Consider the following 27,733-nt stretch of genomic DNA (forward strand, 5'->3'; position numbering starts at 1 on the left):
TTGAGCATTACACATGACTGGCTCCTGCACTCACCAGTCTGCCAGGATGGTGTTCGGAACTGGGAGAGGAGAGAGGAGGCTGAGGGGGGTGGCTGCCGACCCTGGGACTCTAGTGCTGAAATCAAGTTCATGACAGATGGGTCTGGACCAGAGGGACTGGCATGGTGTAGCCCAGTATCAAACAGCCCAGATAAGCCTAGAGGACATAGACACAAAAGCATTTACTCAACCACCCACATTTTTCTGTTTAAAGTGGCTCATCTAAACAAAAGTCTAATCTAAACAAAAACACTTTGATAGAGAGAAAAATGTACATTCTCCCTGACTGTGTATAGGATTGGACAATATTGTACTGTAATAACAGATATACTAACATTCTATATGACAACCTTTTGGCATCATGCAAAGACCTCAATTTTACATTTGAATCGAGGTTCATATTAGCCCGGCCCATTACCTAGACTCCGCCCAGCCCCCCATGCCCCGCCCTGTCCAGAGCTGCCAGGATGGTGATTGGTTGCGTAGCCCTGCAGAGGGTGGGGTGTGCCATAAGCCTGGCGATGGAGCAGCTCTGAGTCCGGATGGGAGGACCTAGAACTCCCATACACCAGGCTGAGGAAAGAAGGGAGAAAGGGGAGAAAATGAATCATAATGAAAAGATGCATTATTCTTCTATATCGGGGTTATCTAAATCCTGCTATCGAGATCTGCAGTACATCTGTTTTTCTTTTCTCTTTGGTAGATACTTGATTGATTAATGTAGCCTAATTGATTGGCCAGAGAGTCCACTCACTTAGTGTCTCAGGTCGGAATCAATCTCTGATTATAGGGTGAATGTATGTAATGCTGTCTCATAGTTCTTCAATCAATCAATCATGAAAACCAGAAGTGCTGCAGGCTTGATACATCCGAATTGGGATACTCGTGTTGTTTACCAGGGGTATTCAAATCTTACTCTACGAAGTCCAGAGTACTGCTGAGTTTTTTTTCAACCTGATTCCCTCGACCTGATGTCCCAGGTCTAACTCATTCCCTGATTACTAGAAGAAGAAAAAAAAGCAGTAAAACTGACTTTGAGGTCAAGATCTGAATTTGAGGGTTGCATACGAATAGTGAGGCAAGAGAAGTATTGTGCGTACAGGATATTACTGATAACGCATCATCATCAATTAGGCCTAGATACGGCTACTTTCTTGAAAGCTTACAGCATTTTCCATAACACCTCCTGTTATCAAATAACAAATAAATAGTTGATTTCCCAACCAAAATAACTGTAAACATCCAACAAAATGGTGATGGCATGGCAAATGGAAAAATGTCAAATGGAAAAATGTCTAAAGTGTCCTTTAGTAGTAGTGTGAAGGAATCAGCAAATGCAAGGCTCTCTGCACCGACTTTAGATAAAATCCTGTTCTAACCACAAAGCCTCAACAAAAACAATGCATTCTGGTCCCAGCTGACAGTCTCCCAGGCTTTGGTGATGGATTACCTTTCTAATCTACCTATACTCTCTTGTAGAGTTGTTTACTTGGGTATACTCCATACTGTATACAGGCAATATCGCCCTTTCCAGCCCACACCATATAAAATCTGAGCCTTGCACTTTACACAGGGTAACCTAACACTCAAAATAAGGTATTGTTCATCAATATCAGCCTCTGAATAGAACTGGGAGCAACATTCAAATGAAAGTCTGAATGAAAAGAAAGATTTTTAACAATCACCCCCACTTCCAATCACTTACTTGCACAGAGGAGAAAAACAACACCCAAACATAGAGACCGTGTTCTAAATGGCCTGGTCAAAAGTATGGCGCTATGTAGGAATAGGGTGCCATTTGGGATGCAATAGGGTGCCATTTGGGATGCAACCAGAGTCTCAGAGAACAGAAAATCTCCACAGAGTCAAAAAATCAAAGGTTGGGCATGGTCATGAGATCACCACACTACAGTGCAGTGTAGTCTCTACATTTAAATGATATTCTTTCCTTCATTCATTAATGTGGAATACACTCAAAACTATTATGCATAAAGAAACTATTATTAACTGTTAACTTTTAAAGTCCTGTGGTTCTATTTTTGAACTGCCCGATAACCATGGCCTTTTATCAATTAGATTTGCTCGCCTCCTGCGTCCAATCTCCTCTGTCCTCTGTCGCCTCCTTTTGAAAAAGGTCAAAGGTAATTGAGGAGAGGCAGCGAGGAGTGGGAAAGTGGATGAAAATGGCTTGTATGAAATGAGACTCTCCTTCTCCAATCGCGCGTCATCAGGCAAATTAAGTTTACAGGGTGGAATCCCAAATTAAATGTATAGACTGATGAAAACGATTAAGCCAGTGCAAGACCTTTTATAGATAAAAGGATAAGTAAGCATATTGTTTTTACATGTTTGCATGCTTTTCTCCATCGATAAAACAATAGCTGATTCAAAGGGGGGGTGATTTCAAAACACTTCCATGAAGGATTCAGGTAGGATACACTTCTCAAGTTACTATATGCTTCCTCGCCAAAATGAGGCCATCAAATCAAATACATTTTATTGGTCACATACATATGCTTAGCTGATGTTATTGCGAGTATAGCGAAATGCTTCTGTTTGCATGCAAGCGAATTTACACATTCCTCGACCACTCATCGGTTTCCGGGTAACGGAGGAGAGAGGACGGAGGATGGTATTTTGCTCAAACGAGAAAACCGCTGTATCACCCTTTGGTTCTCTTCAGTGCAATGTGATGTTGATTGGCCACCAATCAACCAATCGTGTGACTCTGTGGCTAACCACCTTAGCTGATTGGAAATGCTGTTCCCCAGACATGCATAGACAGCTAGCAGCAGAGGTGAGTGGTTATGGCTGGACAACAAAGTGGTGAGGCAAGACCCATAGTGGTTTTATTGATAAAAGTGTGGTGACTGTCTGAGTGTGTCGGATGCTGACTCCTCCTCCTCCGCGCTAAGTTTAACCAGGGCTTGGTTAGCGTACGCCACTCTCTGACTCAGGAATCAAAGTGTGTGTGTGTGGGGGGTTTAATCATTCTCTGAATTTGACCCATCAGTGTGTTCAGTATTCTTGAGTTTGACACATCGATATATTCTATTGAAATCTTCATAATATGTTAACAAATAGAAATAATTATGGCTAAATGCTAAAATATCAAACTGAACCCTAATCCCTAAATGTGGATTTCTATGTTTAAGAAACTGGTTCCATTGAAATTAATAGTTCTGGATAGTGTAACGATTTTCCTCATCTTCTGACGAGGAGTATGAAGGATTGGACCAATGCGCAGCGTGGTAAGTGTTCATGTTATTTTAATAACTCAGAACACGATAAAATACCAAAAGAACATAGTGCAGGAAAGAAATGATAATCGAAATGGTCCTGTAAGGTGCAGCAACACAAAACAGAAAACAACTACCCACAAAACCCATGTGGGCAAGAGCTACCTAAGTATTGTTCTCAATCAGAGACAACGACAGACAGCTGTCCCTGATTGAGAACCATAGGCCAAAAAACAAAGAAATACAAAAACATAGAAAAAAGAACATAGAACGCCCACCCTAGCCTAACCAAAAGAGAGAATAAAAAGCCTCTCTATGGCCAGGGCGTGACAGATAGAGGTCGACCGATAAATCGGATTTGCTGATTAATTAGAGGTCGATTTCAAGTTTTCATAACAATCGGAAATCAATATTTTTGGACAATTTATTTAATCTTTATTCAACTCGGCACGTCAGTTAAGAACACATTCTTATTTTCAATGACGGCCTAGGAACAGTGGGTTAACTGCCTCGTTCAGGGGCAGAACGACAGATTTTCACCTTGTCAGCTCGGGGGATCTAATCTTGCAACCTTACAGTTAACTAGTCCAACGCAATAACGACCTGCCTCTCGTTGCACTCCACAAGGAGATTGCCTGTTACGCAAATGCAGTAAGCCATGGTAATTTGCTAGCTAGCATTACACTTATCTTATAAAAAACAATCAATCAATCATTATCACTAGTTAACTACATATGGTTGATGATATTATTAGATATTATCTAGCGTGTCCTGCGTTGCATAGAATCTGACTGAGCATACAAGCATACAGGTGTCTAAGTATCTGACTGAGCGGTGGTAGGCAGAAGCAGGCGCTTAAGCATTCATTCAAACAGCACTTTTGTGCGTTTTTCCAGCAGCTCTTTCTTGTGCGTCAAACATTGCGCTGTTTATGACTTCAAGCCTATCAACTCCCGAGATGAGGCTGGTGTAACCAAAGTGAAATGGCTAGCTAGTAATAGCATTTCAAACATCACTCGCTCTGAGCCTTGGAGTGGTTGTTCCCCTTGCTCTGGTAACGCTGCTTCGAGGGTGGCTGTTGTGTTCCTGGTTCGAGCCCAGGGAGGAGCGAAGAGAGGGACGGAAGCTATACTGTTACACTGGCAATACTAAAGTGCCTATAAGAACATCCAATAGTCAAAGGTTAATGAAATACAAATGGTATAGAGGGAAATAGTCCTATAATTCCTATAATAACTACAACCTAAAACTTCTTACCTGGAAATATTGAAGACTCATGTTAAAAGGAACCACCAGCTTTCTATGTTCTCATGTTCTGAGCAAGGAACTTAAACGTTAGCTTTCTTACATGGCACATATTGCACTTTTACTTTCTTCTCCAACGCTTTGTTTTTGCATTATTTAAACCAAATTGAACCTGTTTCATTAATTATTTGAGGCTAAATTGATTTTATTTATGTATTATATTAAGTTAAAATAAGTGTTCATTCAGTATTGTTGTAATTGTCATTATTACAAATAAATAAAAAAATTGGTCAATTAATCGGTATCGGCTTTTTGGGTCCTCCAATAATCGGTATCGGCGTTGAAAAATCATAAGCGGTCGGCCTCTAGTTCTGGAACTAGACACCCTATACTAGAACCAGATGCAGTCAGGCTCAGTACTTCGACTTTCCCAGAATATATGTAAATTTAGAATTCAATGGGCAGGACAAATGAATCAATAGTATGTATTTAGTTGAGTGCTTGTACTGCTCAGATGCATTTTTCAAATGAGCGCACAACCTCTCCACCTCTTCCCAATCTTTTCTCTCCCCTTCTACAGACTACTCTTACGACTGCTCAACTCACCTTCCTATCTTATCACTCTTCTTCTCTCTCCATCATCTCCTCTCCTCCTTCTTCAACCAGTCATCTTCTCTCCACTCCTCCCTACATCTCTCTTCCCCTCTCTTCCAAATTCAACCATTGATTCTTTCTTTTCTCCTCTCCTCCACCCTCACTACGTCTCTTCTCCCACACCACCCCTTCTCTCCAACTCTCTGTCAGGCCGTATAACCATGATGGAGTGAGCTGCAGTCCTCAAGATTGTGAAAGAGGGGATAAATAAAGGACGGGGAGCTATTAATCCTTCATTAAGACTGCTTTCGCAATCAACCACAGTTCATTTCACCCTGCCGTTCCGTCCGGGCGGTTGTATGATGATAATAGGCTCAGTAGTTTAATAAACTAGATATTTGTCTTCTACAGACATGTCTGGTACTAGTAAGAGCAGGTAAGAGCTTGGTATGGAGATTCTGAGCTAAACAAATGTATTCTACTAGTATTATTGCTATGGTTAGTTGACTGCAGCAGAGGGCATTGTTTTGTAACTCTGCTGTAGTTACAATACAATATCATTCAGACTACCAATGGGCCAGACTACCAAAATGTTGTCAAGGCTACCTGCAAGCATGTACATGTATGATACCACAATAGGTGTAACCAACCAGTCTCATACAATCAATTAACTGATTAAATTACTCATACAAGTAATTAACATATTCAAATATGTATTGCACATCATTAAAATAAAGGTTTATATAAATGTATTCACTTCAATCAATATGGCTGAAGAGAAAATATTTTGTAACTGTCATCCAATGTTGGTTAGGTTCATTACCCCAGAACAGTAAGAGAACAGTAAAGTAGTACTAGTTTCTGTTCCTTAACTTTTTGCAAAAAAGGCAACAAGCCAATGCCACATTAGGGAGCATGAGGTCATCATAAGAACACCAGGACTACATCAATCTGCACGTGGGCTTGCAGATGCCCTTGACTCTGGGATTCAGCCATAAAAAACTAAATATATATATAATCATGTCATATATAAATCATATATATGATTTTTATGTAGGGGCCTAAATACTCCTTGGTTCATCAAAGATACAACATTGTATGTAGCCTACTGCATTTTATGTATCTCAACACTGTCAGTTACCAAGGTTACATACAGTCGTCTATTCTGCATAAGCAATTACTATAGATTTGAATTTGTTTGTGCAGTGATTTAATAATTTACATCTGTGAGGAACCAATGAGTATTCAGGCCCAAAATAAAAAATATGGTAAAACTTCATAAGGACTACCAGTGAATGACACTGTAATAGAGGGCACGATTTAGGGCTTTATGACTTCCAGCAATTGAGCAATTACTCCATGCACACGCTCAGTCAGAATGCAACATTTGCCTGTGGGACTAATATTTGAGAGGTATGTATGTCCCTTACTACCATTATGCAATGGTATTGTGCTCATATTACATTTTATCGCCAACCTGGAATTTCACAGTATCTGCATTTGAAAAATAAATTATCCAAATAAACCGGGTGTTTCCTGCGAGCTACACTGTTGCTACATGAAACGTAAGTTCTGTAGCAAAGATTGATTTGGTTGTCCCGGCGACGAATGGTAATGTGCGTAGCCGGGTAGCCTTTGACATGTAAGTAGGCCCCAATTCATTAAAACACAGAGACTATGCATTTTAAGAAACAAAATGTGAAACATTGTAACATTTCGTTCTATTAATGTTTTTACTGTTAATGTTCATTCCCGTTTTAATTCATGCGGTTAACGGAAATGAAAGATTATTGAGATATTTTACCAGTACGCTCGTAAGCTTTGCTAACGCGTTAATGTTAGCTAGCTAACGTTCGGTGGTTAGAGTTAGCCAACTTGTCTCTCAATACCGTATAACATGATTTAGCTAGACGGGTAGCGAGTTCTAGCAAACATCACACAAGCCATCGTTTTAGCTAATGACGTATGTTGGTGTTTATGATCGATTCCTGTGTTTTTAATTTGTTGCCAAAGACCTGCAGCATTGAGTCAATATGCCGAATCATTTAACTTGAAATGAACAACTAACGTTAGCTAGCTAGCAAAGACAACAGTTACCTTAGTTGTACCTTTAAGCTAGCTAACTTTACCCCAAAATGGCTAGCTAGTAGGTTTTTCTCACATGAATAAAAATGCAGTTGGTTCCAAAAAAAGGAATACACCTATCATTGCACCTGTTAATAATACGCCTATCACGTAAACTTGAGAGTTAAGTTATAGAGTTATTATACACGGTGTACCGTTACCAACTTATCGAAGTTTCCATCAATACAATTGCGAGGCTTAAAGCTATCTAGGGGTTATCCCAACAGCAAAAGATTTGCACTAATATCCATGCTGCAACTGCTGCTGCTTTAATAATGGGATGTAATGTACTCGTGCTTACAGAGTGAGTTAATTAAAATACCTTTAGAATCCACTGGTATAGTAGCTGTCACTAGATGATCACTGATATTAGCTAAGTTATGGAAAGTGTTTATTCAAGTGTTTGATGATAGCTGCATATCGTGATTTGATTCAGCCTTCACTCATCCTAAAGTGTATTGCCGAGAATGTGAGACGGGGAAGCAACCCTGCAGCACCACCATTTCTAGCATAAAGGCCATTTCATTTGTAGACAGTGTGCTAGCTACAGTAAACTGCCGACAGTAGCCTTGCTACAAACATTGCATGTTGCATCGTCAAATACATTGGGTTTGTATAGTTAATTAGCACCAACCGTTGCTTTGTAAACATATTACGCAATCAATGCATTAGTAAAGACAACACAGTATGCATTCATATAATTATGGCATATTGTGAAAAATGCAAATGCTATCATTAAATTATGTTTGTTCCATTTCTGATTATACACTAGCCAGCTAAAGCTAGCTCTATCCTCCCAAGTCCAACCCATCCCCCCTCTTTTCGCCCCTCTCCCCCTCGTTTTTTATGTCTCGGTCTACCTTCCGTATCACGCATTAACTCTCAATTGCGTTCCTTGCATTTTCAAGACCCCCCACCCATCTTGCTAATGACAATACTGATAGCCTTGCTATAGCCTACCTGGCGCTTGCAAACAATGTAATCTATATATATGAACGGAACGATAGAGGGAGCACGGATTGCATTGTTACAGCAAGCCAGGCATATGTATGCATCCTATGTATGAGGGCGCACATGTACGGGTACAAATGCTTACCTTGCCTTGGCCGATCTCTCGTAACTCCATCCCGTACCAGCGCCCAAATCACCGAACCCTGTACCAGGATAATTTCTTTCCATTAAAGAAAAGACGAGGGATGAAGATGGAGAGATAGTGAGGGGTAGGGGGGGGAGGATATGTCTTAAATTCTCGCACGCTATCTCTCCCTGTATCCTTTTGCCCCTCTGCTCAGTGTCTGTTTATTTCTCCCGATTCACTAGCAAGTCCTCAAGACTGCGATCAGCACGGAGGGGGAGAGGAATGGAGGGGAGGAGAAGGAGGAGGGGGATATGGAGGATAAAAGTGAGGGGAGGAGGGGTGGATGGGGGGGTCACACCAACCACCACCACCACAAAAATCCGGTTTCTTCCTTCCCTCCCCTCTTCAGCCCGTTATATATATTTCAATGTCTATTGTCCTTCTAGGCACAACCAGCGATTCAGCTGATGCTAGCGCGTAGTCTAAACCAGTCTGTGCAAATCACAATATTTGGTGCCCATTTATCACTCTAGACTGAAGCACGCTCTCTTTACCATCCCCGGTCCCTACGTTGTTGAAGTATTGCATTTCTAAAATATTTGGATATAATTATATATATAAATAAAAGGGGGCGATTCAATTATAGCAACAGTGTCTATTGTTTATATTTTGGCTTGCCAGTTCCCTCTCCAAAATGCATTTACACACACCCCCTCCCCAATATTGGTAGCCTAGGCAGCCGATAGTGGGCGCTAGATCTGCACTATTGTCAATGATTGATGTTCCCAGAAGGTAATACACTCGTATCCCGCGTGGTTGCCTGACGAATCGAACTGAATTACTTGGCTGCTCTATGTTCGCTACATACTTCAGTCGGAGACTGCCAGGGGTGTTGGACAAAACAAAGTAATCAGCGATTGGATAATCTCTAACCGGCTCAGAAGGCCCGCCGACCCGACCAATCAGATGAGGGAGTGTGACGACCAAATATCTAAATGCACAACATCACTCACATTCATAACATTGAGAAAGGACAAACGCTTTGGGCAAAAGGGTCAATTGGCCTTTTTAAATGTATTTTAATTCTCATCTCAAATGAGCTAGATAGCAAGCATAAAGTATTCCATTCCAAGCACAGATAAGTTATTATATTTTTTTAAATATTTTTTTTATTCAACTAGGCAAATTCTTATTTACAGTGAAGGCCTACCCAGGGCCAAACCCGCTGGGCCAATTGGGCGCAGTCCTATGGGACTCCCAATCATGGCCGTTTGTGATACAGCCTGGATCACAACCGATTTGATGGAGCAATGTTGTTAGTTTCCCTACAAGCCTTTCATTCTAATAGTAATATATCATATTCTTGACCTTCAACAGATGCACAGTCTTTGGCAGGGAAAAAAACTCAGTTGGGAGAGTAAAAGTCTCCCAACTTGAAGTTGTGAGCACAAAGACGTATGAATGCTACCAGAGGAAAGACAGACAAACAAACGCAAAAGATAAATATGCTGCTGAAATGAACATGAAAGCAGTAATTTCAAAGACCGATCACTGTAATTTATACCATACACTTTTACATCATTAATTTAATTTGAATCATGTTAAAGTACCAACCAACATTGGAATGTACCTCAATAAAATGTAAGATGGGGCTTTAAATGGGGCTTTATTATTATTATATTAAATGCATGTCCTATGGCCCTTATTACAAGAGTATGTAATATGTATATAAAACTGTATTCCTATCATACAGTATATGGAAAAAAATATGGAAAATTAATATACAATTAAAACAAGAAAACAAGGTTACTTTTGTCCTCCAAAGAGGGGGGTGGATGGGCCAATAAAATAAATATGTACAGTGCCTTTAGAAAGTATTCACTCCTCTTGACTTTTTCCACATTTTGTTGTGTTACAGACTGAATTGAAAGTGCTTTAAATGTAGATGTTGTGTCACTGGCCTACACACAATACCTCATAATGTCAAAGTGGAATTATTTTTTTTTTTTACAATTTATTTGACCAATTAATTAATAATGAAAATCCGAAATGTCTTGAGTCAATAACTATTCAACCCCTTTATTATGGCAAGCCTAAATAAGCTCAGGAGAGAAAATGTGCCTAACAAGTCACGTAATAAGATGCATGGGCTCACGCTGTATGCAATAATAGTGTTTAGCATCATTTTTGAATGACTACCTCATCTCTGTACCACAAACATACAATTATCTGTAAGGTCACTCTGTCGAGCAGTGAATTTCAAACACAAATTCAACCAAAGACCAGGGATGTTTTCCAAAGCTTCGCAAAGAAGGGCACCTGTTAGTAGATGGGTAAAAATAATAGTCAAGGGGTATTAATACTTTCTGAAGGCAATGTAAGTGGGGTTAGGGTCGTGAGTTTCCCCTTACACTGTAAAGAGCTTTGGATGTCTAAAAAAGTGCCATGTACAGTGGGAAGAAAAAATATGTGAACCCTTTAGAGTTACCAGTAACTGAAAGGATGCTAGATCGAATCCCTGAGCTGACAAGGTACAAATCTGTTGTTCTGCCCCTGAACAAGGCAGCTAACCCACTATTCCTAGGCTGTCATTGTAAATAATAATTTGTTCTTAACTGACTTGCCTAGTTAAATTTAAAAAATACCTGGATTTCTGCATAAATTGGTCATAACAATAGACAAACACACTCTGCTTAAAACTAATAAGACACAATTATAATTGTTCATGTCTTTATTGAACATACAGTGCAAGTTGGAAAAAGCATGTGAACCCTTGGATTTAGTAACAGGTTGACCCTCCTTTGGCAGCAATAACCTCAAATCTGGTAGGCTTGATTACCAACAACGACGAGACGGCCTACAGGGAGGAGGTGAGGGCCCTCGGAGTGTGGTTACAGGAAAATAACCTCACACTCAATGTCAACAAAACAAATGAGATGATCGTGGACTTCAGGACACAGCAGAGGGAGCAGCCCCCTATCCACATCGACGGGACAGTAGTGGAGAAGGTGGAAAGTTAAGTTCCTCGGCGAACACATCACAGACAAACTGAAATGGTCCACCCACACAGACAGCGTGGTGAAGAAGGCACAATAGCGCCTCTTCAACCTCAGGAGGCTGAAGAAATTCGGCTTGTCACCAAAAATACTCAAAACTTTTACAGATGCACAATCGAGATCATCCTGTCGGGCTGTATCACTGCCTGGTACGGCAACTGCTCTGCCCATAATCCTAAGGCTCTCCAGAGGTCTGCACAATGCGGGGGCAAACTACCTGCCCTCCAGGACACCTAACACCACCCGATGTCACAGGAAGGCCAAAAAGATCATCAAGGACAACAACCACCCGAGCCACTGCCTGTTCACCCCGCTATCACCCAGAAGGCGAGGTCAGTACAGGTGCATCAAAGCGGGGACCGAGAGGCTGAAAAACATCTTCTATCTCAAGGCCATCAGACTGTTAAACAGCCATCACTAACATTGAGTGGCTGCTGCCAACATACTGACATACCAACTCTAGCCACTTTAAACAATGCCACTTTATATATTGTTTACATACCCTACATTACTCATCTCATATGTATATACTATACTCTATACCATCTACTGCATCTTGCCTATGCCGTACGGCCATCATTCATTCATATATTTTTATGTGCATATTCTTATTCATTCCTTTACACTTGTGTGTATAAGGTAGTTGTTGTGAAATTGTTAGGTTATTTTACTTGTTAGATATTACTGCATGGTCGGAACTAGAAGCACAAGCATTTCGCTACACTCGCATTACCATCTGCTAACCATGTGTATGTGACAAATAAAATTTGATTTGAAATGTTTTCTGTAGTTGTGGATCAGACCTGCACAACGGTCAGGAGGAATGTTGGACCATCCCTCTTTACAAAACTGTTTCAGTTCCACAATATTCTTGGGATGTCTGGTGTGAACCGCTCTCAAGGCATCTCAATCGGGTTGAGGTCAGAACTGACTGGGCCACTCCAGAAGGTGTATTTTCTGTTCAAGCCATTTTGTTGTCGATTTACTTCTGTCTTTTGGGTTGTTGTCCTGTTCCATCACCTAACTTCTGTTTAGCTTCAATTGGCATACAGATAGCCTTACATTCTCCTGCAAAATGTCTTGATAAACTTAGGAATTCATTTTTCAGTCGATGATAGCAAGCAAGCTGTCTAGGCCCTGAGGCAGCAAAGCAGCCCCAAACCATGATGCTCCCACTACAATAGTTGGGATGAGGTTTTGATGTTAATGTTGGTGTGTTGTTCCTTTTTTTCTCCGCACATAGTGTTGTGTGTTCCTTCCAAACAACACAACTTTAGTTTAATCTGTCCACAGAATATTTTGCCAGTAGTGCTGTGGAACATCCAGGTGCTCTGTTGCGAACCTTAGACGGGCAGCAATGTTGTTTTTTTTGGACAGCAGTAGCTTCTTCCATGGTGTCCTCCCATGAACACCATTCTTGTTTAGTGTTTTACGTATTGTTGTACGTATTGTAGACTCATCAACAGAGATGTTAGCATCTTCCAGAGATTTCTGTAATCTTTTGCTGACACTCTAGGATTCTTCTTAACCTCATTAAGCATTATGCGATGTGCTCTTGCAGTCATCTTTGCAGGACGGCCACTCCTAGGGAGAGTAGCAACAGTGCTGAAATTTCTCCATTTATAAACAATTTGTGTTTTTTATGGGGCAGGGCAGCTATTTTCAAAATCTCCAACCTCATCTCATTGATTCGACTCCAGGTTAGTTGACTCCTGACTCAAATGAGCTTTTGGAGAAGTCATTAGCGTAGGGGTTCACATACAGTGCCTTGTGAAAGTATTCGGCCCCCTTGAACTTTGCGACTTTTTGCCACATTTCAGGCTTCAAACATAAAGATATTAAACTGTATTGTTTTGTGAAGAATCAACAACAAGTGGGACACAATCATGAAGTGGAACGACATTTATTGGATATTTCAAACATTTTTAACAAATCAAAAACTGAAAAATTGGGTGTGCAAAATTATTCAGCCCCCTTAAGTTAATACTTTGTAGCGCCACCTTTTGCTGCGATTACAGCTGTAAGTCGCTTGGGGTATGTCTCTATCAGTTTTGCACATCGAGAGACTGAAATTTTTTCCCATTCCTCCTTGCAAAACAGCTCGAGCTCAGTGAGGTTGGATGGAGAGCATTTGTGAACAGCAGTTTTCAGTTCTTTCCACAGATTCTCGATTGGATTCAGGTCTGGACTTTGACTTGGCCATTCTAACACCTGGATATGTTTATTTTTGAACCATTCCATTGTAGATTTTGCTTTATGTTTTGGATCATTGTCTTGTTGGAAGACAAATCTCCGTCCCAGTCTCAGGTCATTTGCAGACTCCATCAGGTTTTCTTCCAGAATGGTCCTGTATTTGGCTCCATCCATCTTCCCATCAATTTTAACCATCTTCCAGGTCCCTGCTGAAGAAAAGCAGGCCCAAACCATGATGCTGCCACCACCATGTTTGACAGTGGGGATGGTGAGTTCAGGGTGATGAGCTGCGTTGCTTTTACGCCAAACATAACGTTTTGCATTGTTGCCAAAAAGTTCAATTTTGGTTTCATCTGACCAGAGCACCTTCTTCCACATGTTTGGTGTGTCTCCCAGGTGGCTTGTGGCAAACTTTAAACAACACTTTTTATGGATATCTTTAAGAAATGGCTTTCTTCTTGCCACTCTGATTGTTGTCCTATGGACAGAGTCTCCCACCTCAGCTGTAGATCTCTGCAGTTCATCCAGAGTGATCATGGGCCTCTTGGCTGCATCTCTGATCAGTGGATTGTATTTATCATCATTAGTCATTTAGGTCAACATTGGATCATTCAGAGATCCTCACTGAACTTCTGGAGAGAGTTTGCTGCACTGAAAGTAAAGGGGCTGAATAATTTTGCACGCCCAATTTTTCAGTTTTTGAATTGTTAAAAAAGTTTGAAATATCCAATAAATGTCGTTCCACTTCATGATTGTGTCCCACTTGTTGTTGATTCTTCACAAAAAAAATACAGTTTTATATCTTTATGTTTGAAGCCTGAAATGTGGCGAAAGTTCGCAAAGTTCAAGGGGGCCGAATACTTTCGCAAGGCACTGTACTTTCCCAACCTACACTGTTAATGTTTAAATTATTTATTCAATATAGACAAAAAGACAATTTGTGCGTTTTTAGTTAAGCTGACGGTGTTTGTCTACTGTTGTGACAGATGAAGATTAGATTAAATTTAGTCACATTTATGCCGAAATCCAGGTAATTCCAAAGGGTTCACATACTTTTTTTGCCACTGTAAGTCCAATTAATCATAATTATTATTAAATGTTTTGCCACCTTCCATAACTTGAAGAGCCTTTGTACTGAAACAGGTACAAAATACCAAATAGGTGTACTGTTAAGTTAAATAAACAACTATAGTAAGTTCATAGATGCCAAATAAAGTAACACATTTAAAATAAAAACAATTCTGGGAACATTTCTATGAAATTACGTTTTACTTGTGGATTTTGAAAATAAAATGTAAAATCAAGGTGTCAATTTGTCAACATGCCATTTTAAAAACAATGCAGATATTGGAGTAAACCTATTTTGGGTTAAGACAAGTAACTGAGTTTGAAAAATACATCCAATTACCACTTTGCATTTAGAACGGTTGGTTTTATTATAGCTAATAAATAAAGAAACCTGAAAAGAAATGGATAACTTGATAAAATGGTGCTCCGTTCAATTACTGGGCGGAACGAGGAAACTCTGAAATGTCCGACTTGATGATTCTTTGAACGCGGGACGTGTATAACTACAACCAGTTAGCAAGTCGGAAATGTCAGTTTCCTAGTTCCGACTACCACATGAACGCGGCATAAATACATATCAATTCAATTCAATTCAATTCAATTCAAGGGCTTTATTGGCATGGGAAACATGTGTTAACATTGCCAAAGCAAGTGAGGTAGACAACATACAAAGTGAATATATAAAGTGAAAAACAACAAAAATGAACAGTAAACATTACACATACAGAAGTTTCAAAACCCTGACCAGTCTGCCCCTGCAAACCGGTCAGCATACGCGTCATCACACTCCCTCATCTGATTGGTCAAGTAGGCGGGCCTTCTTACTTCGACGACTATAATATTCGTACCGCACATCAAAATATATTGTCGTAGTGCTCGCGTTCTTTTGTAAAACCAATCATAAATAGACCAGAGAGAATTGAAGAGAGGTTTCGCGGCCGTACTAGAATCTTGATGTCAGGGTTTCACGTCTTTTTCTTCTAAAGACGCCATTTTTTGAGAGCGGCTCTTTGGATCGCACGTTTAGCACGCTCCCTCGCTCTCCCCACTCACTCACTTTTTCTCCCTCTCCAGTGCGCGCACACACACACACGTAGTCTTGTCTGCTTACTCCGACTCTTGTTTAAAAAACATTTATGCTTGATCATGAGTGTGGTCAGAGGTTTCGTATGGCGAGTGTGACGCAATTGCGGAGCAATAAGAGGAATGCAGAGGCCAAATCAAGCTCTGTATCGCATCGCCGTGCGCCTCAAATTGTGAAACAAAGCAGATGACTCTGTATAGCTTCGCATTGACATGATTGGTTGACGGTATGTGGGGGCGGGAGGTCCTGTAAACACCAACTCAACTTCCTTGACAAATTCCTTCACGATAGTTCAGCTAAACACAAGATGTCTGCGCAGTAAATGCTTTACAGCCACCTCAGATGCAGATTGACCATGTAAAGCCTTTAGTCATATACACAGAGACCATTCTCTGACAGAATACTGTGTAGCACAGGCCGACTATCAACCAGGGAGAAAAAGGGTACATTTGGGAGCAATGGAAGATAAATTTCTTTTTGAAGATTGCAGGGTTGGGCAGATTACTTAAAAAATGTAATCCGTTACTGATTGCAGTTATATTTAAAAAAAAAAAAAAAGTAATCAGTAACGGAAACTTTTGGATTATGCAAAAGTAGTAATCCGATTACTTTTGGATGACTTTCACTTCTAACACCCGGGCATATTTTAAAACCTTCTTGAAAACGTGCATCTATGGAGTCTTGATGACTGTCTGATTGACCAGTGGGCCAGGGGTGCAAAACATTTTATTAAAATGTTTTTAATAAGAAATGTGTATAAATATAAACAAGTTCAGAGTGGTATGTCATGTAACAATACAGAGAGAAACAACTGAGATAAGACAAACATCAGGCAACATGTTGACCTAAATACAGTACCAGCTGCTAGTCTATACATATAAAAGGAAATTCCACCCAAAAACGATTTTTTGTTTCATTAGTCCATTGTTGACATAAGCAAAACATATGGTGACTGTCAGCAATCAAGCTTTCAAGATATGTAACTTTCAAGGGCTTGCTTCTCTTTCTCACAGGTAACCTCTTAACAGGTCTTCATCCCATTCCCTTAATTTCTCTATCTATAACATCCTTCAGCCTTGCCCCCATGAACTCCCCTCTTCCCCTGAATAAAAAAAAGTCCTAAAAACTAGAACCGAGTCAATTACATCCCAATTTCAATCAGTACAGGGATTGAAATGCTATCCTATTATATGGAAACTCACAGGAATTGAAATGGAAATGTTCACAGCTGTGCTCACTTATAACTGTCCAGATCTCCAACTGAAGAAGCTTGTAACACACACACACACACACACACACACACACACACACACACACACACACACACACACACTTCCTGAATGCCCCTTTTTAAAATGTCCATCCCTCCTTTTCACTCAGTGTCCTCAGTATTAGCAATAATCCCAGTATTGTCAACTGGGTCAGGAGGTTCTGATGGCGCCCCCCTGTGTAAAAAAAGAGAGAGGAAAATAATGACATGAATGAAACATGCACAGACAGACCAGTGATGTAAAGTACTTAAGTAAAAATACTTTAAATTACTACTTAAGTAGTGTTTTGGGGTATCTGTACTTTACTATTTATATTTTTGGCAACTTTTACTTCACTACATTCCTAAAGAAAATAATGTACTTTTTACTCCATACATTTCCCTGAAACCCAAATTGTACTCATTACATTTTAATAGGAAAATGGTCCACTTATCAAGAGAACATCCCAGGTCATCCCTACTGCCTCTGACCTGGCAGACTCACTAAACACACATGCTTAGTTTGTAAATTATCCCTGGCTATCTGTCAATAAAAAAAATGTAAATGGTGCAGTCTGGTTTAATATAAGAAATTTGAAATTATTTATACTTTCACTTTTGATACTTTAGTACATTTTAGCAATTCCATATACTTTTGATACTTTAGTATATTCAACACCAAATACTTTTAGACTTTTATGAAAGTAGTATTTTACTGGGTGACTTTCTTTACTTTTACTCAATTATGATATTTTAGTACTTTTTCCACCACTGAGACAGACACACACAGTGGATGGACATGCATATTACAACTAGTACAGAAAGCTGGAATACATTTATGCACAGTACACATTCGTCAGCTGTATGTTCCACCATAATTTAAGTCGGAAGTTTACATACACCTTAGCCAAATACATTTAAACTCAATTTTTCACAATTGCTGACATTTAATCCTAGTAAACATTCCCTGTCTTAGGTCAGTTAGGATCACCACTTTATTTTAAGAATGTTAAGTGTCAGAATAATAGGAGAGAATGATTTATTTCAGCTTTTATTTATTTCATCACATTCCCAGTGGGTCAGATGTTTACATACACTCAATTAGTATTTGGTAGCATTGCCTTTAAATTGTTTAACTTGGGTCAAACGTTTTGGGTTGCCTACCACAAGCTTCCCACAATAAGTTGGGTGAATTTTGGCCCGTTCCTCCTGACAGAGCTGGGTTAACTGAGCCAGGTTTGTAGACCTCCTTGCTCACACTATTTTTCAGTTCTGCTCACAAATCTTCTATGGGATTGAGGTCAGGGCTTTGTGATGGCCACTCCAATACCTTGACTTTTTTGTCCTTAAGCCATTTTGCCACAACTTTGGAAGTATGCTTGGGGTCATTGTCCATTTGGAAGACCCATTTGCAACCAAGCTTTAACTTCCTGACTGATGTCTTGAGATGTTGCTTCAATATATCCACAAAATTGTCGTTCCTCATGATGCCATCTACATTGTGAAGTGCATCAGTCCCTGCTGCAGCAAATCACTCCCACAACATGATGCTGCCACCCCCGTGCTTCACGGTTGGGATGGTGTTCTTCGGCTTGCAAGCCTCCCCCTTTTCCTCCTAAAGTAATGATGGTCATTATGGCCAAACAGTTCTAATTTTGTTTCATCAAACCAGAGGACATTTCTCCAAAAAGTACAATGTTTTTCCCAATGTGCAGTTGCAAACCATAGTCTGGCTTTTTTATGGCGGTTTTGGAGCAGTGGCTTCTTCCTTGCTGAGAGGCCTTTCAGGTTATATAGGACTCGTTTTACACTGGATATAGATACTTTTGTACCTGTTTCCTCCAGCATCTTCACAAGGTCCTTTGCTGTTTTTCTGGGGTTGATTTCCACTTTTCGCACCAAAGTACGTTCATCTCTAGGAGACAGAACTCGTCTCCTTCTTGAGCTGTATGTAGGCTGCGTGGTCCCATGGTGTTTATACTTGCATACTATTGTTTGTACAGATGAACGTGGTACCTTCAGCCATTTGGAAATTGCTCCCAAGGATGAACCAGACTTGTGGAGGTCTACAATTGTTTTTCCTGAGGTCTTGGCTGATTTTTTGGATTTTCCCATGATGTCAAGCAAAGAGGCACTGAGTTTGAAGGTAGGCCTTGAAATACATCCACAGGTACACCTCCAATTGACTCAAATTATGTCAATTACTTGTGTCATGCACAAAGTAGATGTCCTAACCGACTTGCCAAAACTATAGTTTGTTAACAATAAATGTGTGGAGTGGTTGAAAAAACAAGTTTTAATGACTCCAACCTAAGTGTATGTAAACTTCCGACTTCAACTGTGAATACACACCAGTGGAGGCTGCTGAGGGGAGGATGGCTCAATAATGGCTGGGTCGGAGTAAATGGAATGGTATCAAACACATAGGAACCATGTGTTTGATACCATTCAACTCATCCTGTTCCATCCATTACCACGAGCCCATCCTCCACAATTAAGGTGCCACCAACCTCCTGTGATACACACACACACACACACACACACACACACACACACACACACACACACACACACACACACACACACACACACACACACACACACACACACACACACACACACGCCCTACCCAGAGTAAGGTGGCGGGGGTGCGTCATGCTGCCCACTGCGGTTCAGGGCCTCGCCATAGGAGGGCAGTCCTGGGGCGATGATCCCAGCAAGAGGCACTGTCTCTGGGGCAGGCTGGCCATCCAAAACCATCCTCACTGGACCACTGAAACAGATGACATAAAAGTAATACTAGGTTAGGCTACACACAAGTAATGTTGGCCACACACAAGACAAAATATGGGAAGACTCAGGGTCCATTGCTTATTTCTGAAATAATGTTGCTGCTCGGTAGGGCTAACTGGGATTACATAGACCTATGTTATCATGTTGCTAATACCTCATGTAGGCTAATGTAATTAAAAAATAATAAGACAATGTACTTTACCATATGTTGCTACTATGTAGGGATACCAGGGATTACATAGGCCTACTTTATCATTTTAAATTTGCTGACAGGTAGGGCAACCAGGCAGTAGATGCTTTAGGCTATACTGTACATACTTACACTCTAAGATCGACACACTAACATACATAGACACAACACACACACTCAATCTTACCTGCCTGCCGTCCTACCAGCCTTGTTCTTGTAACAGTAGCAGCCCAGCACCGTGGCTATGACAGCAGACACTAGAATAGCCAAGATCCCTGCTACTAGACCGGACACATCCACTCCGGGCGCCGTGTCTAAAGAACCAACACAATAAATATATTTGCAATTTAGATTATATTAAGATTACAGCCTGTGCGATTATAATCCACAACACCAGCATCATCCATAGAGAAACATGAGGACATTTGTGAGAAAGTAAATGTCAATATTGACTTAGTATAGATTTACTAAAAGCCCCCCAAAAAAAAGGTCTTACTGTGACTGCTGGTATATGTGTCCCAAAATACATTCTGGGGAAAATAGAAAATGAATTTCAAGTAAATTTCTAGTATCCAATTAGTCAATTAATTGAACAAGCTTACAGTATTCTCAATGTGTGTAAATAATCCATAATTTCCAACAGACTTTCATGAAAGGTACCACCACATTCACCTTCCCTCACCGTTTTGGTTATGTCCTCAAACACCTCCCTGGCCTCCTCGTAGGTGCACACCTCCTCCATGCACTCCCTCTCAAGGTTGCCTGGCGTCACCAGCTCCAGGTCCCATTTGTTCCAGAGCAGCGAGCGAGACAGGTACGAGGACGCAGACTGTTGTCCCAGGAACACTGGACCCAGAAAATGAGAAACAGAGAGACAGACAGCGTGCGAGAGACAGCGAGGGAATAAGACAGAGAGACCGAGAGAGAGAGAGGATATTGGTGGGCATGAGATTGAGGTTGATATAATCAGAGATAGAGACGGAGCGTCTTTCTCACACACACACAAGCAATCATTGATTATAAGTCTGACTTCGACAGACAAAAGTCAGTATTGAATGGATAACCTCACAATCAGATATAAATAGAAAAAGTGAAGCAAAAGAACAACTGCCCGACACAGTGGTTCCCAAACTTTTTCACTCAGTCCCCTTTCTATCTTTGGGGACACCCCTCCCCTACACTGTCCATGACACAAACTGGTCTCACCCCTCTTGGAGGAGAGAATTTAGCAAGTTTCAAACATACTTCCTGCGATTCTATAAACTTTCCCATGGGGTGGTGATTTTTTTAAACAGCAATTCTTCACATTTTGCCATGTGGTAGAGAACACATTTTGCCATTTCAAAGCAGATTTCCTGCAATTCTACATAGTTTGCCATGTCTTGTGTGTTCATGTGATAATTGAGTGACTGAAACATTACAACAAAATCAACGCGCTAAAAAAAATTCTGACAAGTTATAAATAGCTCTCTAAAGGTCTGCAATGACAAGAGGAAAACTGATTCACTATCCAATCATGAAATTGCACATTTTGCATTCTACTATTACAACTTTCAAGAGAAAGTTAAAAGCCCTTCTGAGTTCCTTAAACCTCTTTGGGCTGAGATCCCGCTAACGGGATCGATATGACAACAGCCAGTGAAAGTGCAGGGCGCCAAATTCAAAACAACAGAAATCCCATAATTAAAATTCCTCAACCATAGAAGTATTTTACACCATTTTAAAAGATACACTTCTTGTTAATCCCACTACAGATTTCAAAAATGCTTTACAGCGAAGGCAAACCAAACAAATATGTTAGGTCAGAGCCAAGTCACAGAAAAACACAGCCTTTTTTTCCAGCCAAAGAGAGGAGTCACAAAAAGCAGAAATATTGAGAAAATTAATCACTAACAATTGATGATCTTCATCAGATGACACTCATCGGACTTCATGTTACACAATACATGTATGCTTTGTTTGATAAAGTTTACATTGGCGCGTTACGTTCAGTAGTTCCAAAACATCCAGTGATTTTGCAGAGAGCCACATCAATTTACAGAAATACTCATAATAAACATTGATAAAAGATACAACTATGATGCACGGAATTATAGATACACTTCTCCTTAATGCAACCGCTGTGTCAGATTTTTTTTAACTTTATGGAAAAAAGCACACCATGCAATAATCTGAGTACGGCGCTCAGAGACCAACCAACCTAAACAGATATCCGCCATGTTGGAGTCAACAGAAGTCAGAAATAGCATTATAAATATTCACTTACCTTTGATGATCTTCATCAGAATGCACTCCCAGGAATCCCAGTTCGATAATGTCCATCATGTATGTCCAAATACCTCCTTTTGTTAGCGCGTTCAGTTCACAAATGAAAATGACACGCGTTCACTAGCAGCAGATGAAAAGTCAAAAAGTTCCTTTACAGTCCATAGAAACATGTCAAACGATGTATATAATCAATATTTAGGATGTTTTTAACATAAATCTTCAATAATGTTCCAACCAGAGAATTCCTTTTTCTGTAGAAATGCAATGGATCTCGCTCTCACGTGAACAAGCGTGGTCAGCTCATGGCACTCTGCCAGAGCCCTGACTCATTCCCCTCTCATTTGCCCCCACTTCACGGTAGAAGCATCAAACAAGGTTCTAAAGACGGTTGACATCTAGTGGAAGCCTTAAGAAGTGTAATATGACCAATATCCCACTGTGTATTCGATAGGCCAAGAGTTGAAAACCTACAAACCTCAGATTTCCCACTTCCTGGTTGGATTTTTTCTCAGGTTTTTGCCTGCCATATGAGTTTTGTTATACTCACAGACATCATTCAAACAGTTTTAGAAACTTCAGAGTGTTTTCTATCCAAATATACTGATATAAATATGCAAATATATAATATGCATATCTAGCTTTTGGGACTGAGTAGCAGACTGTTTACTCTGGGCACCTTATTCATCCAAGCTACTCAATACTGCCCCCAGCCATAAGAAGTTAATGCCTCACAGTTTGGGAACCACTGGCCCAATATGACCGTACATGAAGTAGGGTGAAAGAGGAGGGGGTAAACCTGCCTCCAAAACAAGTTGAACTGAATTCTCTCCCTCTCAGTGCTAGTGAGCACACTTGTGGGTGTTAAGGACAAACAGATGCAGTGGCATGTATTCATGGATGCCAAGAGAAGCCGGGCTCCCCCCCCCCCCAAAATTGACAAAAAAATAAATAACATTAAATAGTTTATCTTTAGTCTCTCTGTGTTTCATAATTTTCCTTCAATTTGCAAGAAGAGGCTGAATGTATGTCATCGGAGAAAGCATCCAAGACAGCACCCCGTTGTCTCTGTATCTATCTGATTCTGTCTGGTCAAAAAGAGTAAGACATTGTTGCCGCTCATAGCACTGAATGCATGGGAAGCCATGCAAGGGAAGCGAACATTTGGCCACCCTTGAAAAAAAAAAGTATAAAACAATAGCAGATCAGCATTGAGCTCAACTGAGTGAGCCCTACTGTGAATGGTCCTGGCGCACAAAAAGAAAAGTGTCAAGGGAAGCCAGTTTGGATTTGGCTTCACACCAATCACTGACAACTAATTGCTAGCTAATTGCCCCTTTCCTAAATTACCCATGGATGGAGATTGGGATTTAGACTTGTGGTTTCACTTAATTCTCCGTACTGGCCAATGATTATAACAAAGATTCTGATCCAACCAGAAATTCATACATTGTGCCCCTGGCCTGAGAGGATGGAAGTTCAATATGTAGCTAGATGTAGTAGGCTAATGTTAATTAGCTGGCTCATCGTTGCCCATGAAAGGAAGTTAGCGAGCAAGCATTTTAGCCAGGTAGCCTAGGACAACAAAAACTAAAAGTGTGTACTGTATGACAGTCATAGACAGTTTCGTCAGCATCAAAGAGAGGAGGATAGCATTTCTCAACAAGTCATGTTTTTTCTACAGCCAGCCAGATAGACAGACACATCATATTTAGTGTACGTTGATTGAACTAAATCATTTTTGTTATATTTTAGTTTTCACTGTATTAGACTAAGCATAGGTTATTTGATGATGTTGAAATGTTGAAGTTGAAATAGTGCTGGAATAGTGAAGGCAGCTCCTGTTTTCTTTGCAACTTGCGGTAACTGTCCGTGGTTCTAAATCAATAGCTGTTTAGTAGTAAAAAAATGTCTGAAGCATTAACTTGCTTGACGATGATGTAGGTCATGTAACTGTTTGTTACATGCAATATGCTTTGTGGACTTCATCAGACAGAGGTTGCTCTCCGGGTTTGTGATGAAACAAAGGTGTGGTTGAATTTATTCTGCCACTGTGTCTGTCTCCTTGTCTCGGCCTTAGGCCTATATGTTACAGTGGCAAGCATATGAACTAACAGGTTATAGAGCAAACAACACAATTATCACAACACATAGGTAGTAATATGGCTTTTTCTTCCCTGGCTTGGCTTCCCCAGTGATTTTACCCACACACCACGACTGAACAGATGTGTGTTTACCTTCATTGTGGTTGTAGACAACTCTGGCCCAAGCCAGGGGGACCAGCGACAGCATGCCAATACATATCTCTGCCAAACCTGGCATTTCTCAAGCAGGAGACACAACTGCAACAAAATGTATTTATTCATTATTTCTCTAATGAAATACGCCATACTCAAAACATTATTCAGTGATTTTCTCATGTAAAAAAAGCACCCACACATAAAAAAACGACTGTTTGACTATATCGCCCTCTTGAGGCTGAGGTTAAAACTAAACAAAAGCTACTTTTAGAATGTTTCGACATGTAACAAAATTAAATCACATAGGAACAAATACCTACATTGTAGCGTATCGTAGGCCTACTGTCTTATAAATAATAAGGAAAATAAAGAAATACATTTACATTTTTCTTTTTCTATCTAAACAAAATATTTGTTCGTTTGCATTGAGAAAAGAGAAAGCACAATTAACGATAATTAATTATCATAGCTATAGTTATATCGATAATAAACAATTGGCCAGTGATTCCTGCCCAATGATTTTGGTCGAAAAGAATTGATCGTAATTCGTTAACGAGAAAATATTATCCTTACCTTGTGTCCTCGGTGTTTTCGCTTCGAAACTAATATTTAATCCTCTATTTTCAACTCGCTCACCCAGGCTTTCCTTAATTTAGACCATTACTATGTTAATTTACGACAGATACAATATATACACAAATGTACCTGTTAGACAAACACCCAGCCTATAACGTCACATGACATACCAGTTTTACAACATACCCTATGTTCATGGGGGTGTGAGGGCAGAAAGGGGGAGTTTCCTGAAATTGTGTGTGAAAGAGAGGAAGAGAGAGATCAACAAGGATATTCATTTCCATATCCAAACAGTTGCTGTCAAGTTTACTTTGCTTATTTTCTGTAAATTAAAACGTTAGAGATTTGTTATGTTTACTACTGTAACGACATTCGATACTGTGCTATAGCCACAGAGTGGGGGGCCAAAGTGAGGAATCTGTGAACCTTGGTCAGTGGCGGTTCTAGCTTGTATGGCTCCCTGGGCGAACCCCTCCTTAAGCGCCCCCCCCAACAACAAAAAAAAGCACCATTCTGCACTACCTGTAATTTTTATTCAGTCATTTGGAACAACACAAATAAATAGTCCTAACATTTAAAACTATATAAATATAAATACAAAAATAAGACAAAAAAATAAGTAACAAAGACAAATAGAAACAAATTTGTGTTGATTTGGCAGTCGACCATCCCCCAACACTGTCAACTAAACTAAGTCAAGACTAAACCAATTCACCTTGGTGGTGTGCAGACTGATTTTATATTATTCTTAACGATTTTGTGTATAACTTTAGACCGTCCCCCTCGCCCATACCCGGGCGCGAACCAGCGTCCCCCTCGCCCATACCCGGGCGCGAACCAGACACCAACAGTCACCCACGAAGCATCGTTACCCATCGCTCCACAAAAGCCGCGGCCCTTGCAGAGCAAGGGGAACCACTACTTCAAGGTCTCAGCGAAAGTGACGTCACTGATTGAAACGCTATTTAAGCGCGCACCACCGCTAACTAAGCTTGCCGTTTCACATCCGTTACATTTCGCACAAACCAGAAAAAAATGCGACAATATGTCTGTGAAACTATATATTCACAGTATTATGAATGAATTGTGGTTTATTTGGTAGCATTTCGTAGTGTGACTGATTTTACTAATTGCATTAGTCCTCTACCAAGTTAGAGGTGCGCTATTTCATAGTCCCTTACCTCAGGATTCCAGTGGGGAGACCTGCCCCCTCCCCATCTCATACTTCTGATTGGGAGACCTGCCTAGGAAGTAGCCTGCCAAGCTCACAAACTAGAATCAGGGCGCCCACTCCGACAAGGTTAGTTGACCCACAGTCCCACACGTTGACATGATATCATTGACGTGACGTGGAAAAGAGTGATAGAAAACCGATCCGCAAATGTCACCATTCCCATTTTTTTGGTTGCCCATGTCGCCTATAACTAAATCCGCCAGGATTTGAAACAGGAGCCTTATCATCCATTCATAGGTATGATGGGAAAAGAGATAACCCTTAGGGCAGTGGAATTTGGTATTGTTCTGCCCTCATGTGGCGGTCCCCCAAAACCAGGTAGACCTCTATGCAGAATATATTTTAATCCTTGTGTGGTGTTCATGTTTTTGTATTCACCCAATGTTCACAGGTCAGATAGACCCACAACATTATTGGGTTTTTAAATCAATACAGCCATAACAATTTACATAACAACGCTTAGATATTGACACATCAATTACAAACAATATAGACAGCATACATGGTTAATATTTGCAATTTACCTCTGCTAGATCACATTGCTTGTAATTGTAAACAAAACTCACTTATAATCAAGACATGGGTGGACAAACATCGCATCGCTTCTTCTTGTTGCTACCAGCTGCAATCTAGAATGATGAAATCACTTAGTTCAGGAATTTTACAAACATCACTCACTCACTCAAATCAAATCAAATGTATTTATATAGCCCTTCGTACATCAGCTGATATCTCAAAGTGCTGTACAGAAACCCAGCCTAAAACCCCAAACAGCAAGCAATGCAGGTGTAGAAGCACGGTGGCTTGGAAAAACTCCTTAGAAAGGCCAAACCCTAGGAAGAAACCTAGAGAGGAACCAGGCTATGTGGGGTGGCCAGTCCTCTTCTGGCCGTGCCGGGTGGAGATTATAACAGAACATGGCCAAGATGTTCAAATGTTCATAAATGACCAGCATGGTCGAATAATAATAAGGCAAAACAGTTGAAACTGGAGCAGCAGCACGGCCAGGTGGACTGGGGACAGCAAGGAGTCATCATGTCATGTAGTCCTGAGGCATGGTCCTAGGGCTCAGGTCCTCAGAGAGAGAGAAAGAAAGAGAGAAAGAGAGAATTAGAGAGAGCACACTTAAATTCACACAGGACACCGAATAGGGCAGGAGAAGTACTCCAGATATAACAAACTGACCCTAGCCCCCCCGACACAAACTACTGCAGCATAAATACTGGAGGCTGAGACAGGAGGGGTCAAGAGACACTGTGGCCCTATCTGAGGACACCCCCGGACAGGGCCAAACAGGAAGGATATAACCCCACCCACTTTGCCAAAGCACAGCCCCCACAACACTAGAGGGATATCTTCAACCACCAACTTACCATCCTGAGACAAGGCTGAGTATAGCCCACAAAGATCTCCGCCACGGCACAACCCAAGGGGGGGGGGGCGCCAACCCAGACAGGATGACCAAA

The 27,733-nt window shown here is 40.6% G+C and overlaps 2 protein-coding genes across 3 annotated transcripts in view; both read right to left on the minus strand.

The window, feature by feature from the left end:
* Positions 1–8,617, minus strand: part of LOC118358643 (proline-rich protein 12-like) — a 44,722-nt gene extending 36,105 nt beyond the window's left edge. The window contains 3 exon segments of the mRNA XM_052480250.1: positions 35–196; positions 458–612; positions 8,338–8,617. Of these exon segments, the coding sequence (XP_052336210.1) occupies positions 35–196; positions 458–612; positions 8,338–8,420 (400 nt within the window). The 5' untranslated portion in view covers positions 8,421–8,617.
* Positions 8,618–16,428: 7,811 nt separating this feature from the next.
* LOC118358953 (transmembrane gamma-carboxyglutamic acid protein 2-like) lies at positions 16,429–25,235 on the minus strand. 2 transcript variants are annotated; one of them, XM_052480256.1, is made up of 7 exons: positions 25,031–25,235; positions 24,455–24,559; positions 20,635–20,798; positions 20,447–20,482; positions 20,140–20,273; positions 19,599–19,742; positions 16,429–17,165 (listed from the first exon to the last, which is right to left on the minus strand). In XM_052480256.1, the coding sequence occupies exons 2-7, from the start codon at positions 24,537–24,539 to the stop codon at positions 17,093–17,095; spliced, it is 636 nt and encodes a 211-aa protein (XP_052336216.1). In that variant the 5' UTR covers positions 24,540–24,559; positions 25,031–25,235; the 3' UTR covers positions 16,429–17,092. The 2 variants fall into 2 exon arrangements, with proteins under 2 accessions (XP_052336216.1, XP_035592890.1); XM_035736997.2 differs by having other exon boundaries at positions 20,140–20,266; positions 20,449–20,482; positions 25,031–25,230.
* Positions 25,236–27,733: the final 2,498 nt, after the last annotated feature.

Source organism: Oncorhynchus keta, chromosome 26 (genome assembly GCF_023373465.1).
Source record: "Oncorhynchus keta strain PuntledgeMale-10-30-2019 chromosome 26, Oket_V2, whole genome shotgun sequence".
Taxonomy (NCBI): Eukaryota; Metazoa; Chordata; class Actinopteri; order Salmoniformes; family Salmonidae; genus Oncorhynchus; species Oncorhynchus keta.